This window comes from Microtus oregoni, unplaced genomic scaffold, assembly GCF_018167655.1.
Source record: "Microtus oregoni isolate MIOR12 unplaced genomic scaffold, Mior012 000015F_ref0000493, whole genome shotgun sequence".
Classification (NCBI taxonomy): Eukaryota; Metazoa; Chordata; class Mammalia; order Rodentia; family Cricetidae; genus Microtus; species Microtus oregoni.
In genome coordinates, this window is record NW_024543074.1 from 19,516,033 (window position 1) to 19,530,975 (window position 14,943).

The 14,943-nt window shown below is 43.3% G+C and overlaps 1 protein-coding gene across 6 annotated transcripts in view; it reads right to left on the minus strand.

The window, feature by feature from the left end:
- Nf1 (neurofibromin 1) overlaps positions 1–12,902 on the minus strand; it is a 268,446-nt gene extending 255,544 nt beyond the window's left edge. For 3 of the 6 annotated variants that reach the window (XM_041664515.1, XM_041664516.1, XM_041664514.1), the window contains exon 1: positions 12,287–12,857. In XM_041664515.1, the coding sequence (XP_041520449.1) occupies positions 12,287–12,346 (60 nt within the window). In that variant the 5' untranslated portion in view covers positions 12,347–12,857. Of the gene's footprint in view, positions 1–12,286 lie in introns of all 6 variants that reach the window. The other 3 variants (XM_041664518.1, XM_041664517.1, XM_041664519.1) reach the window with 3 other exon arrangements.
- Between the last annotated feature and the right edge of the window lie 2,041 nt (positions 12,903–14,943).

Here is a 14,943-nt window from a genome sequence, read left to right on the forward strand (position 1 = left end):
ACCCGAGGTGGTAAGAATTATTTTCTTATGCCCCAATTACTTTTGAGGACAACCCATGAAAATCTGTCAACAATTAAACAAAAAAGCATCGCTTGAAATTGTTGAGACATAATTACTCAAAATATCATTACCTAGGTATAGAATTATAATTAAAAATAAGTCTTTTTTTCTTCACCATAACTGTGCTGCTATTGATGAAATCAACATCATGTCTCATGCACTAGATATACCATCTTGTTGGGCAGGGGGTAGGGTGAAATAAGAGGTCATTTCCTCAGGAAAAATAAATTCTCTGAATTCAATAAGGCTAAGTCACCCAAAGCTATAAAATATGAGTAAGGGCAAGCAACAGCTTGTTGGCTGTAGCAGCAAACCTCAGTCAAACTAGGAGTGCCGGACTGTGGTCTCTAGAAAACATTCACTCTGAAAGTTAGCACCTGATGTTTCTTCCTTCTACTGAGAGGTAATTAGTACAATTTATGGGGGGGGGGGTAGCATTTTAAAGTCTTCATTATAACTAGGTGGAATTGCAAATTAGCTTGGGGCTATCTGTCTCAACAGTTTTTTTGATGGTATAACCAAAGGCTCAAAAGTCACTTTTACTTACACTCAAAGCACATAACTTTATCATCTATCAGAGGGCAGTGTGTGTGTGTATGTGTGTATGTATGTATGTAACCATGTAAACCAGCCGTCCTTGAACTCAGAGATCCACCAGCCTGTGCACCACCATACCCAGCTTACATAGAACATTTTAAGTGGTCAAATATATTCAGCAGGGGCTGGAGAGATGACTCAGCTCTTAAGGGCAATGACTACTCTTCCAGAGGACCTGGGTTCAATTGCCAGCACCCACATGGCAGCTTATAACTGTCTGTAACTCCAGTTCCAGGAGACTCAAAACCCATGGCAAAACATTAGTGCACAGGGGGCTGGAGAGATGGCTCAGTGGTTAAGAGCATTGCCTACTCTTCCAAAGGTCATGAGTTCAATTCCCAGCAACCACATGGTGACTCACAACCATCTGTAATGAGGTCTGCTCTGCTGCCCTCTTCTGGTCTGCAAACACACACAGACAGAATATTGCATACAAAATAAGTAAATAAATAAATAAATAAATATTTTAAAAAATTAGTGCACATAAAATAAAAAAAATATATAACCAGTCTACTGCACACACTCTAAGACACTTCAGTGGAATACAATAAAAGCCAGTTATTACTTCAGACTCCGTGCCCTAATGATACAGGGACTTACAGGACACTGAAACCACCCATCAGTTCACATTTACTACTACAATACAACTTTTCAGTTCTCAAGGTCAAACTATGTCTCATCGTTCCCTTCCCTAAAAAAACAAGAATGTTTTAAAAGAAGTCACATGAAACAACACAATGCTTTTATGAACAAGTCAATCCCTTGCAAATAGCTTAAAATGCCCATATTCTACTTCAGTATTGATCCTAAGCCTTTTAACAGTTTAAGTTGACCACAAACCTCCCCTCCACTTCTTTTATAGAACATTCTCCTTCTTAAACTTCCGTTTTAAAAAAAAGCCTTCCTATACCTCTCATTCCTTGTCTTATAAATATACAAACACAAAACTCTCAATGAATAATAAGCATGGCATACACATGAAAAAACCTGTTTTTAATTAAAGCACCATATACCCTTAAAAAACATATTGTTATAATTCAACAATATGGCCTATACAAAACTGTAGAACACCAAATCTGAAGGTTACAAGAATGCTCCCATCACAGTTTGAGTAATTTAAAGATGTAAAAATAAGGCATTATAATGGCTTACTATATATACCACTAAGCTTCTGCTTTAACAACAAAATTCTTCATGTAATGCACATTTTTTCAAAAGCAAATTAAAGAAAATAATCCTGGGTTGTTGAGTTAGCTCAATGACTTACGGCCAAGACTGCTGACCGAAGTTCAATCCCTGGAATCCACATGATAAAGAAGAGAACCAACTCTTACATGTTGTTCTGATCTCTGTAAATCATGGTTCATGTGTGTACACAAACACATAATAATAATAATAATACAGAATACATACATACATACACACACACATAGACACACAGACACACAGGAGGCAGAGACTGGTCAATCTCTGTGAGTTTGAGGCCAGAGACCAGCCTGGTCTATAGAGCACATTCCAGGATAGCCAGGGCTACACATAGTGAAACCCTGTCTCAAAAACCCAAACAAAAAATTAATAATAATAGTAATAATTTTTTGTATTGTTTTTCAAGAAAGGGTTTATTTGTGTAGCCTTGGCTGGCCTTGAACTCGCTGAGATCTGCCTGCTTCTGCCTCCAGAGTGCTGGGATTAAAAGTGTGCACCACCACTGCCAGGCTAATAGCAATAATCTTGAAGGTATATAACTATGTAAAAAATGGAATACTTAAAATAAAGTACAAATGGGTCCAACGCTGGCCCAATTTACACAACCTTATTTTACTGTACTTCCCAAACTTGAAGACCATATTACATGTATGCCACCAACTATATATAAGAAGCTGTGGTTGTGCATACCTTTAATCCCAAGACTCGGAAGGCAGAGGCAGATGGATGTCTGTGAATTGGAGGCCAGCCTGGTCTACAAAACTAGTTCCAGGACAGCCAAGAACACATAGAAACCCTGTCTCCAAAAATGAATGAATGAATGAATGATGCCAGTCACTAGTGGTGCACGCCTTTAATCCCAGCACTCAGGAGGCAGAGGCAGGCAGATCTCAGGGAGTTTGAGGCCAGCCTGGTCTACAAAAGGAGTTCCAAGACAGCCAGGATTGTTACATAGAGAAACCGTGTCTCAAAAAACAAAACAAACAAAAAGTGACAAATCCAAGATCACAAAGTAGTTAATCCAATCTCAAACTGGATTCAAAATATATGTTTTCACAAAGTTTGTACCCTATCTGATAAGAACACAAAACAAAATTTTGTTCAACCAGGTCTCCTAAGGCCTATGTGCAGTATGATTCTATTAAAATCCCACATAAGAAATCAAGAAGTGTCTTTTAAAAGACTTTGTAGCAGGGTGTGGTGGCCCACACCTATAATCCTAGCTACCCTTGAGGCTGAGGCAGGAAGAGCTGAAATTTAAGGCCAGCCTAAACTACACAGCAAATTCAAGTCTAGCCTGGTTTAGTGTGACTCCATCTCAAAATTAAATATGATAAAAAGAGCTGAGTACCCAACTTAGTGAACAAGCACTTACCTAACACGCACAAGACCCTAGGTTCAGTGGCCAATTCTATAAAAGAAAGAAAACTAAAAGACTTCATTAAAAATAATAATAATGATAATGATAATAATGTTTGCCGAGCAGTGGTGGCACACACCTTTAATCCCAGCACTCAGAAGGCAGAGGAGGCCAGCCTGGTCTACAAAGTCAGTTTCAGGACAGCCAGGGCTACACAGAGAAACCCTGTCAAAACAATATAAATAAAAATAAACAAACCTGAAAAAAAAACCTTAAAGATTTTCTCCTGTGTTCCTTTTCTTTTTTTTTTTAAGATTTATTTATTTATTATGTATAAACATTCTGCCTCCATGTATGCCTGCACGCCAGAGGAGGGCGCCAGATCTCATTACAGATGGTTGTTAGCCACCAGGTGGTTGCTGGGAATCGAACTCAGGACCTCTGGAAGAGCAGTCAGTGCTCTTAACCACTGAGCCATCTCTCCAGCCCCCTCCTGTGTTCCTTTTCAATAGATGAAGACAGGAGCTATGTGAGAACTAACAGCGGGCATTTGAACAAAAACACTGAACAACCACAAAACTCAAGCTCCTGTTTAGAAACACAGTTCAGTAACAGGTAAAGCTATTAGAAAAAGAAAAAGCACATCTGGCCAGGTACAGTTCACATCTATTACCCCAGCACTCTGGGAGCTGGGGAGAGGTAGCCAGCTTCAGCTACCCAGAGAGTTCAAGGACAGCCCACACTACCCAGTAAGAGCTTCTCAAAGAAGGAAGGGGAAAAGGAAGAGAGGGGGAGGGAAGAACATCTGTTCACGCTGATTATTACACTGATGCATAAGGATCTGAATGTGTACATACAACAAACGAGTTGTGTCGAGAACTTGGAACAAAGATACAGTACAATGGTTATTACAACTGTGTAAAGACTTACTGTGTTTTTTTAAAAAAAATTTAAAAAATCCTTTTCAAGACAGTAGCAATTCAGAAGGGAAGAAGCAAAGCCAGTTTTTACACCTATGAAGCAGATGACTGAGTGAGCAGTAGATAGGCAGTTCTAGCAAGGAAAGAAGAGTAGTTCCCAGTGAGAAAGTCTAACGCTGCAGGACAAGGAAACATTTCCAAAGAGAGGAAAATGTATGTTTAAAAGTGAAAGGGAAAATCCTAAATCAAGTAGAGAGAATAGGATGCCAATTGAGAATCAGCTAGAAGAAATTGCTTTAAAAGATGAATTACAAAATAAACATTATTCCCTCAACACAAAAAAGGATATATTTCAATGTTCTTAAAGTCTTATAAAAATTGCAGACCAGTAGTTAGGGAGGATACATTCTTTTTATAACCCAAAATAGCTTTGAATTTTTTTTAAATATTTATTTATTTATTATGGATACAGTATTCTGTTTGCATATATGCCTGCTAGAAGAGGACACTGGACCTCATTACAGATGGTTGTGAGCCACCATGTGGTTGCTGGGAATCGAACTCGGGTCCTTTAGAAGAGCACGCAATGCTCTTAACCGCTGAGCCATCTCTCCAGCCCCAATAGCTTTGAATTTTTACAAATTTATGTGATCAATTAGTGTGGGATTTGTAAAATTGAAAATACTTAGCTAACATTTTTTACTGTGAGCTCTTCACCACATAGTATTCACAGGGCATTCTGATTAGCATTCAATGTATAGGGATAAACAACATGCTATTATAAATTTAAAAATTAGATTTTACACAGCCAGGCATGATGGACACACCTTTAATTTCAGCACGAGGGTGGTGTGTAGGGGTGATGTCTATGAGTACAAGGCCCAACTTGTTCTACATAACTCCCAAACAGCCAGAGCTACATAGCCAGAATCTATCAGGGAAAAAAACTGCATTTTATTCCATTAAATAAAAAAAAAAAAGTCTACGTATTTTTTTACTTTTATAATTGGTTCACTTGCCCAGATATGGAAAATAATGCATTTTATTAAATTTATTTTTTTACTATTCTGGGGCACTTGAATGCCTCAGTGCAACTAACTTGTGGAGGTCACAGAACAACTTAAAGGGAATCAATTTTCTCCTTCTACCAAGTGGGTCCTGGAAAATCAAACTCATGTCATCAGTGCTTTTTTTACCTGCTAAACCAGCTCACTGCATGAAAATAACGATTTAGGACCAGAGAGACAGCTAAGTGGGTAAGAATACCTATGCTCAGGCTGGCTGGAGGTAGTGTACACCTTTAATCCCTGCAGGGGGGGGGGGGGAGCAAAGGTAGGCAGATCTCTGTGAGTTCGAGGCCAGTCTGGCCAGGGCAGACACCAAAGCTACAGAGAAACCCTGGCTCAAGAACAATAAAAATAAAAAAAAGACTATCTATGCTCAGTCTGGCAGTATGGTGCACTTGGGAAGCGGAGGCAGTCGGATCTCTGTGAGTTCAAGGCCAGCCTGGTTTACAGAGCAAGTTTCAGGTAAGCTCAGGATATAAAGAGAAACCTGTCTCAAAAAGAAACAAAGAAAGACAGACAAAAAGAAAGAAAAACTAAGAAGAAAGAAAGAAATATTGCTTTAAATGAACCTACTTACAACAAATCATTTGGGGTAATGCCATTTAAAAATAAAAATAAATAAAATAAACTTTTGGGACTAGATGGCTCAGTGCTTAAGAGCACTGGCTACTCTTCCAAAGGACCCTGCTTCAATTCCTAACACCAACATGACCGTTCACAGCTGTCTGGAACTTCAGTTCCAGAGGACTCAACACCTTCATACAGACATACATGCAGGCAAAACACCAATGAACATAAAATAAAAGTAAATAAATTATTTTAATACTTTCAAATATCCATGTTTTTCCTTATTTTCTTCCAGAAATAAAAGTCCCAGAGAAACCTGCAAAAGGTGGTGTCACACACCTTTAATTCCAGCACTCAGGAGGCAGAGGCAGGTGGATTTCTGTAAATTCAAGGCCAATCTGGTCTAGAAAGAGTACAAGGACAGCCAGAAATACACAGAGAAACCCCATCTCAAAAAAAAAAAAAAAACAGAAACCAACAAGGCACAGAGTTAGGTGAGATATGCACATTGGTTTTAGGTTTTAATTTGTTAAGAAACTGAGCTAATGAGGGCTCAGCTCGTTAAAAACACTGGCTGTCCTACCACAGGGCCAGGGTTCAATTCCTAGCACCACATGGAAGTTCACAACCTGCTGAAACTCCAATACCAGAGAATCAGATGTCCTCTTCTGGGTTCTGTCAGGACTGCATGCATGTGGTGCACATACAAACAGGCCAACAAAACACCCATACACATAGAATAATAATAATTTTTAAAAACAGCTATTGAACCACAGGGCCAATCTATACACTTAAAACGGACCAGTTTTAGCTCAAACACTTATTTGACAACCTAAAAGCAGATTAAGGAGAAACAGAATATGTATCTATTCCATTCAGTTTCTATCTACCTTTGCAAATGCCATTTCCCAATAAAAAAATGAATTACGTCTAAAACTGGCAACATATACTCATTAGGACGTAACTATTTCACCTACATGCATTATAATCAGATAACATGAATGAGCTCAAAATGTCAAGATGAACAAAATAAATTTTCAAGTCAAGGTGAAAGGTTGGAGATGCAGCTCCATGGTAGATTACTATGTTTGGTTTGGGGGGAGGGATTGGAGGGGATGATTTTTGGTTTTTTTGTCTTTTGAGACAGGGTTTCTCTGTAGCTTTGGAGCCTGTCCTGGAACTAGCTCTTGTAGACCAGGCCAGCCTTGAACTCACAAGTCACTGTCTCCCAAGTGCTGGGATTAAAAGTGTGTGCTACCACTGCCTGGCTTATTATATTTGTTTTTAATCAGGTCTGATGCACAAACTGCATCAAATTTCTAATCAATTTCCATTGGAGTTCAGTATGCCTGTCATCATGGTGGCTAGTAATACAAACACAGCCATCTATGCAGTCATAAACTGAGCTGTCATCTTAACATGTGCTCATGCGGCAATGACTGAAGCAGCTCACCTGTACATGTGCTGGCTACAGTAAGAAGCAGCTCACACGTGCATGTGCTGGCTACAGTAAGAAGCAGCTCACACATACATGTGCTGGCTACAGTAAGAAGCAGCTCACACATACATGTGCTGGCTACAGTAAGAAGCAGCTCACACGTGCATGTGCTGGCTACAGTAAGAAGCAGCTCACACATACATGTGCTGGCTACAGTAAGAAGCAGCTCACACATACATGTGCTGGCTACAGTAAGAAGCAGCTCACACATACATGTGCTGGCTACAGTAAGAAGCAGCTCACACGTGCATGTGCTGGCTACAGTAAGAAGCAGCTCACACATACATGTGCTGGCTACAGTAAGAAGCAGCTCACACATACATGTGCTGGCTACAGTAAGAAGCAGCTCACACATACATGTGCTGGCTACAGTAAGAAGCAGCTCACACGTGCATGTGCTGGCTACAGTAAGAAGCAGCTCACACGTGCATGTGCTTGCTACAGTAAAAAGCAGCTCACACATACATTTGCTGGCTACAGTAAGAAGCAGCTTGCCACTCCTTGAGGCCAGTGAAACAACTACAAACAACAGGAAAATTTAAAACTTAAAAAAAAATAATTGAAATAACCAAGATTCTCATGTATAAATACCAGTACATACTAGGATTTTTTCTATCGTTGGTCAAAATGTAAATTCTGGCTAGGGAATCTGTGAATGTGACACCTGACTGATCTGTATATTGAGCTCCAGAGAAGCCAGGACCACACAGTGAGACCCTGTCTCAAAAGGGGGAAAAAAACAAAACAGTAAACTCTTCTAACTACACTGGATAGCTTATTAAAACAAATTCTATGAGATCCTTACAAAATATACTCCCCTAATTATCTACCATTCAATACATTGCTCACACTAAAGCTCCTCGGGTCTATTATGTCACTGCACCTCTCTCAGCTGCAGTTTTTCAAAAACAAAAAAACAAACAAACTTTAACAGTAAGATAAACTCGAGTAGGGCTGGAAAGACGGCTCGGTGGTTTAGATTGCTCGTTGTTCTATCAGAGATCCAGAGTTTGGTTTCCAGCACCCAAGTTGGAAACTCATACCCACCTATAACGCTCAGGTTCAACAGATACAACATCCTCTTCTGCCTGTGAGAGTACTATACACAAATATTTACACATGTATGCACACACATATGTACACACAAACATTAATAGTCTTTTAAAATCAGGGGAAATTGCAAGGCGAATCATTCATTAAGACTATGCTCTTACTGCTCTATCTAGGACCTCAAGAACTATATTGAACAGATATGGAAAGAGTAGATAACCTTGTCTTGTTCCTGATTTCAGTGGGATCTCTGGGAGTTTCTCTCCATTTAGTTTGATGTTGGCTGTTGACTTGCTGTATATTGCCTTTATTATGTTTAGGTATGTTCCTTTATCCCTGCTCTCTCCAAGACCTTTATCATGAAGGGATGTTGTATTTTGTTAAAAGCTTTTTCGGAGCCGGGCGGTGATGGCACACACCTTTAATCCCAGCACTCGGGAGGCAGAGGCACTCGGGAGGTGGATCTCTGTGAGTTCTAGTCCAGCCTGGTCTACAAGAGCTAGTTCCAGGACAGGAACCAAAAAGCTACGGAGAAACCCTGTCTTGAAAATCAAAAAAAAAAAGCTTTTTCGGCATCTAATGAGATGATCATATGGTTTTTATTTTTCAATTTGTTTATATGGTGGATTACATTGACAGATTCTTGTATGTTGAACCATTCCTGCATCTCTGGGATAAATCTGACTTGATCATGGTGGATGATGGTTCTGATGTGTTCTTGAATTCGATCTGCCAAAATTTTATTTAGTATTTTTGAATCAATGTTCATGAGTGAGATTGGTCTGCAATTTTCTTTCTCAGTAATGCCTTTATGTGGTTTGGGTATCAGGGTAATTGTAACCTCATAAAAAGAGTTTGTCAATGTTCCTTCTGTTTCTATTGTGTGGAACAATTTGAGGAATATTGGTATTAGTTCTTCTTTGAAAATCTTGCAGAATTCTGAGCTGAAACCGTAAGACCCAAAGGATGCTTAATCATACCACAAGGACATGTGCTCAACTATGTTCATAGCGGCTTTGTTTGTCATAGCCAGAACCTGGAAACAACCTAAATGCCCCTCGACCGAAGAATGGATGAGGAAAATGTGGTACATTTATATAATGGAGTACTACACAGCAGAAAAAAAAATAACATCTTGAAATTTGCAGGAAAATGGATGGTGCTAGAAAACATCATTTTGAGTGAGGTAACCCAGACCCAGAAAGACAATTATCATATTACTCACTCATAAGTGGTTTTTAAACATAAAACAAAGAAAACCAGCCTACAAATCACAATCCCAGAGAACATAGACAACAATGAGGGCCCTAAGAGAGACATACATGGACCTAATGTATATGGGAAGTAGAAAAAGACAAGATCTCCTGAGTAAATTGGGAGCATGGGGACCATGGGAGAAGGTTGAAGGGGAGGAGAGAGAAAGGGAGGAGAGCAGAGAAAAATGTAGAGCTCAAGAAAATCAATTAAAAAAAAAAACTATGCTCTTTGAGAGTTCAGTTTTAGTTTGTCTATGCCAGTAGTTGTCTACTATTCATTAACCAATAAAAACAACACATAGAAGGACCTCCCACACTACCTTCCCAACACTGCAACCTTTTAATACAGTTCCTCATGTTGTGGTGACCCCAACCATAAAATTATTTTGTTACTACTTCATAACCATAAGTTTGCCATTGTTATGAATCGTAATGTAAACATCTGTGTTTTCTGATGTCCTGAGGCGACCTCCTACACGAAAAGGTTGTTTGATCCCCAAAGGGGTCTCGTCTCACAGGCTGAGAAGCGCTGGTCTATGCACATTTTTAATATTTCTTTTTTTTGGTTTACTTATTTCATTTTATGTGTATGTGCCCTTTGTCTGCATTTATGTGCACCACATGTTTGCTTGGTGCCACAGATCAGAAAGGGAATTAGAGCCCCTGACACTGCAGTTACACATGATTGTGAACTACAATGTGAACCATATGAATGATGGAGACTGAACCCAGTCCTCTGCTCAGTAACAAGCACTTTTAACCACTGAGCCCATCTCTCGAGCCCCTTTAAGCCCTTTTTTTTTAAAGTTCTGCACAGCGAGTCTTTCCTATCAAGTTTCAAATCTAACACTCTATTTGATGCTCTACTTAAATCTAATGCTCTATAATTCAGCCCATTTACACAGTAATATTTACTCCAACAGATGGGTTACCAGAACAGTTTTTTAGATACCTTTTGTTCTGGGAGCAGGATGAATGAACCAACTCCTTGAAGTCTGACAGCTATGAAATTTTATTTTATCTATGTAGGGCTTTTTTATTTTGGGGGGAGGGGGGAGCTGTTTGTTTGAGACAGAATCTCCCTGTGTAACCTTAGCATCCTGGAATTTAATATGCAGCCCAGGCTGACCTCAAACTCACAGAGATCCACCTGCCTCTGTGTGGGATGAAAAGCATGTGCCACTGCATTCAGCTCTATGTGGGTTCTTAACGCCCTATGTCTATTTCCCACTCTGTCAGGTCAAAAAGATTGAGTTCTATAAAAATATTTTCTAGTCGGCCGGGCAGTGGTGGCGCATGCCTTTAATCCCAGCACTCGGGAGGCAGAGGCAGGCGGATCTCTGGGATTTCGAGGTCAGCCTTGGTCTACAAGAGCTAGTTCCAGGACAGGCTCCAAAAGCTACAGAGAAACCCTGTCTCGAACCCCCCCCCCCCAAAAAAATATTTTCTAGTCAAATTAAAGAGAAACCCTACTACCTGTCCACTCCCATAATCAGTTTTGTGACTGCACCCAACCAAGAAAATAGACTGGCTCAATTCTAAACAATTCCCTCAAGGGAAGACACGGGCACAACTGGGGAGGGAGGGAGAGACATCATTCTTTAAACCAATCACAACTATCTACAGCTGCATAAAATTAAACTAGCTCTCAGGGATGAAAGGCTACACGTGGCTTACCTCTTCATCAGCCTTAAAATTTAATGTGTGGAAAAACACGGCGGAAAAAAAAAGGCAACCTTCCTAAACTACGAAACTTTTCCCTCCATCCCAAGCAGTCATAATTCAAGCACTGAAGAGAGTGAAGAAAGTCAAAAGTATGTCAAAACAACAACAAACCACGAGCAGAATTATCGGCAAGAGGACCACAGCCCAGCTGTCTCAGGTCCCTACTCTGCAGCTCGAAACGCTGCTGTTTCCTTCCCTTTCGCCCTTCTCCCCTTACTCCGGGAACAATCTCACTTAGAAAGCCAATATTCACATCCTCGGACTTCTGGCAAGCAGGGACTAGAGAGGGGAATGGTGACGATCAAGGAACGAAAAAGGGGGGAATCATTTCAGAACCACAATTTCCCCTGCAAACGGCAAAGTAAAGGGCAGCCTTGTGTCATCAGGCTATGGGGATGCTAGTGGGGGGACATCAAAAAGATGTTCAGAGTGTGTGCACTTGAGAGTCTCCAGGCAAGCTGACGCCCCGGAGCAGAAAAGTAAGAAAACCTGTGCTTTTTCCCTACTCCTGCCCCTAAGGGGCAGAAAATGGGGGTGGGGCGGGATAGTATCCTGATCCTACCGGGGGTACATACACAAATAGACCGGGGGTTCCTTCGGTTATCCCTAGTTTCGAGAGTGGCGGGTGTTAATGGAAGAGGGAAACCCTAACTAGGGAGGAGTAAGAACGATTAAATCCAGATGGAGCGCCCCTGAAAGCGCCCCCAGGTCACTCATTCCCCCAAGAGCAAGCGGAAGGGCTGGGATAAAGGGGATGGAGGGCTGGACATGGGCAAGGCCCCACCCCCCGGTTTAGGAGGGAAGGAGAGCCCCGGCGCACCGCCGAATCCCCGGGCCGCCCCCTCGTGTCCCCCCTCCCCGGCCCGTCTCCGACCTGAGGAGCCCCCCGCAGCCTGCAAGGCAGCCGATCCTTCCTCCCCTCACCCACCGCGTCCCCACCCCCACCCGCTCCCACCTCCCGCCCGCCGCGGGCCCGTTACCTGCTCGTCGAAGCGGCTGACCACGGCCTGGACCCATTCCACCGGCCTGTGTGCGGCCATGTCCTCCCCGCGACCCGGGGGCGGCGGATGGCCGGGTGGGCCGGCGTCCGGGACCCGCCGGAGGGCGGGCGGCGCTGAGGTGAAGGCAGCGGCGAGCCGAGCAGCTGAGGAGTGCGGGCAGCTATCGTTCCCACGGGGGTGGGGACGGGGGCCCGCGCGGCCCGCCGGGAGGGGGACAGGGGAAGGGGGCGTTGGCGAGGAGGCTGGGGGAGGGGGGTGGGGAGGGGAGCCCGGGGAGGGGAGGGCGGTTGTGGGTGGCTCTCCCCACTAGCGCCGTCTCCCCTCAGCCATCACAGTCCGAGACGCCGCCATGACACCCCACCGGAAGTGGGATCCTTTCCACGGCCTGGGGAGAGGGAGAGCGAGCGAGCTCGAGATTGAGAGCGCGGCTGGGAAAGGGGAGGGGGAAGCCAGAGGGAAGGGGCCTGCCGCGCATGCGCCTGCGCCGGCCGGTTTCATTAATGAAAAAGCGAGTCCTCCTGGAGGTGACGTCACCTAACTCCTCCGGGCCCGGAGGCGCGCGTCCCTCTCCGCCGCTGGTCTCCCCACCTAGCCTGGCGCGGGGCTCCGGCCGGAGAATCTGAGCCGACTCCGGAGCGTCGGCTGGCATCGCCACCGCCGCCTCGGTCAGCCCTTTCCCCCGCCGGCCTCCGGGCTTGGATTGCTCCCGGGGCTGGAAGTTAGGGTGTCCTGAGGCTAGGCTTTCTCTCCGCGCGCTGATCTCTGCCGCTGATCTCTTGAGGAGTCTGTGTTCAGGCTCTCTTCCTTCGGCGCTTAAAGAAACAAGGCACACACCGCCACGCAGTCGATGGGGCTTCTGAAGGCTACTGGAAAATACAAGGCCAAGAGAGAGTCCGTGATTTTTTTTTAAGGTCACTTAAATTCCAAAACAAGACCCAGTGGCGATCCAAGTTCTTAGAGACTCTAGAATCTCCAGCCTGAAATTCCTCTACTAAACTGAAAACTTTTGCACGGCTGATAATATAAAATTGAAGACTAATTCACCACACCGTAAAAGCCTTTAAAGGGCCTAACATATACATACGCATTCATCGTCTCCTTTCAGCCTTTCAACCAACCTTTCTAGTAGGGCTCAACTAGCCTTACCTCACTGATGAATAGGGACCAGGAGGTTCCAGGATCTCCCCAAAATGAGAGCTGATAGATACCAGAGTGGTTTGGCTTTAAGCACAATCGGCCTCGCCAGAAACAAGGGACTTCCTAATGCCCAGTACCAGAGTTTGAAGGACTTCTGTAGAATTGGTTGTGCACTCTTACAAGGGAGGGTACTTTCAAAAGGTAGTTTGCTATACACAGGAAGTTCCAGGCCAATCAGAGCTACACAGTGAAACACTCCTGGGTGGGGGGCTCCGTATCTGGCATTGAATTTGAAATGAGTTTTCCCCAGTGCACTTTACTTAGGTCGATGTTAAAATGTGCTCACAGGCGGGGTGTGGAGGTGCTCGCCTTTATTAGAGGAAGGCGAATCTTCATGAGTTCCAAGCCAACCAGGGCACCTAGTGTCAAAAACAAACAAAAGCATGTATATGCTCAGGGCACACACTGTAGTGATCACCCACTGGCCACACAGAAAGATCCCACCTGGGTGATAAGATGAAACAAAACCACAATGTTCATTTCACCACAGAAAATCCACAAAGCCCGTATACAAAGTGATCTATCTGTAAGAGAAGTTTCACATCTGGGTAGGTTGGTGATCTTTCAGATTGAATGTTAAATTAATGTTTCATTTGACTAAAACAAAAGGCCGTTTCTATGATCCCTTCTCAAAGGATGCAAGGTGGATGCTAATTTCTTCAGATGATGTCAGTAATGATGACAATGCTGAAAAGAAGTGGATGAATATAAAACAGCCGCCTGTGTGTCCTCCACCCAGAACCCCTGAGAAAGCTCCTACTTGCTACCCAAATAGTATGCCAACATGTCTGCTTCGCTGCTAAGCATCTAGCCCCACGCCTCCCTTTGCTTCTGAAAAACCCTGGGGGTTTGCCTTCATCTTTGAAACTCTTGGACATGGCTGAACCCTGGGTTCCCTTCCCTCCGCTGATATTCCATTGCTAAATGTCCTCTATCTCCTTCCTCTCCTTGTCTGGTTTCTTCCCTGGTTGTCTCTGTTCCTCTCTGACTTCAAGTGCTGGTGTTTGCTCTTCCATTCTTTACTCAGACTCCAGTCAGGGTGTCATTAATGCATCTTGCTGTGCGTGTGTACCAAGTGCTTGTTCCTCTTCTGTACACCAAGCTGCTCATTGCAGATGGAGGCATAGTCTTCAGCCAGCCTCTTCTCTACTGAACTCAGTCTTTTAAACCAATAGCACGTATCCATCAACCTGTTTTACACTGTTTGCTTCCTTAACGCTTAGTAGTAGACAGGGACTCTAACCCAAATCAGCAGCGGAGGTGGTGCATAGACTGGTTAACTGAGGAGCGTCCCCTCCCCACCCCCATCCATGAAGTCACTCAGCTCCTGACAAATACTGCCATGCAAGAATGTTGACTCCATATTACTAGAACTTCCAGTTAGCCAAGAGGAGCTAGAAATCCAAACTTATGTACGGATTCCTCTAATTTTGACATTG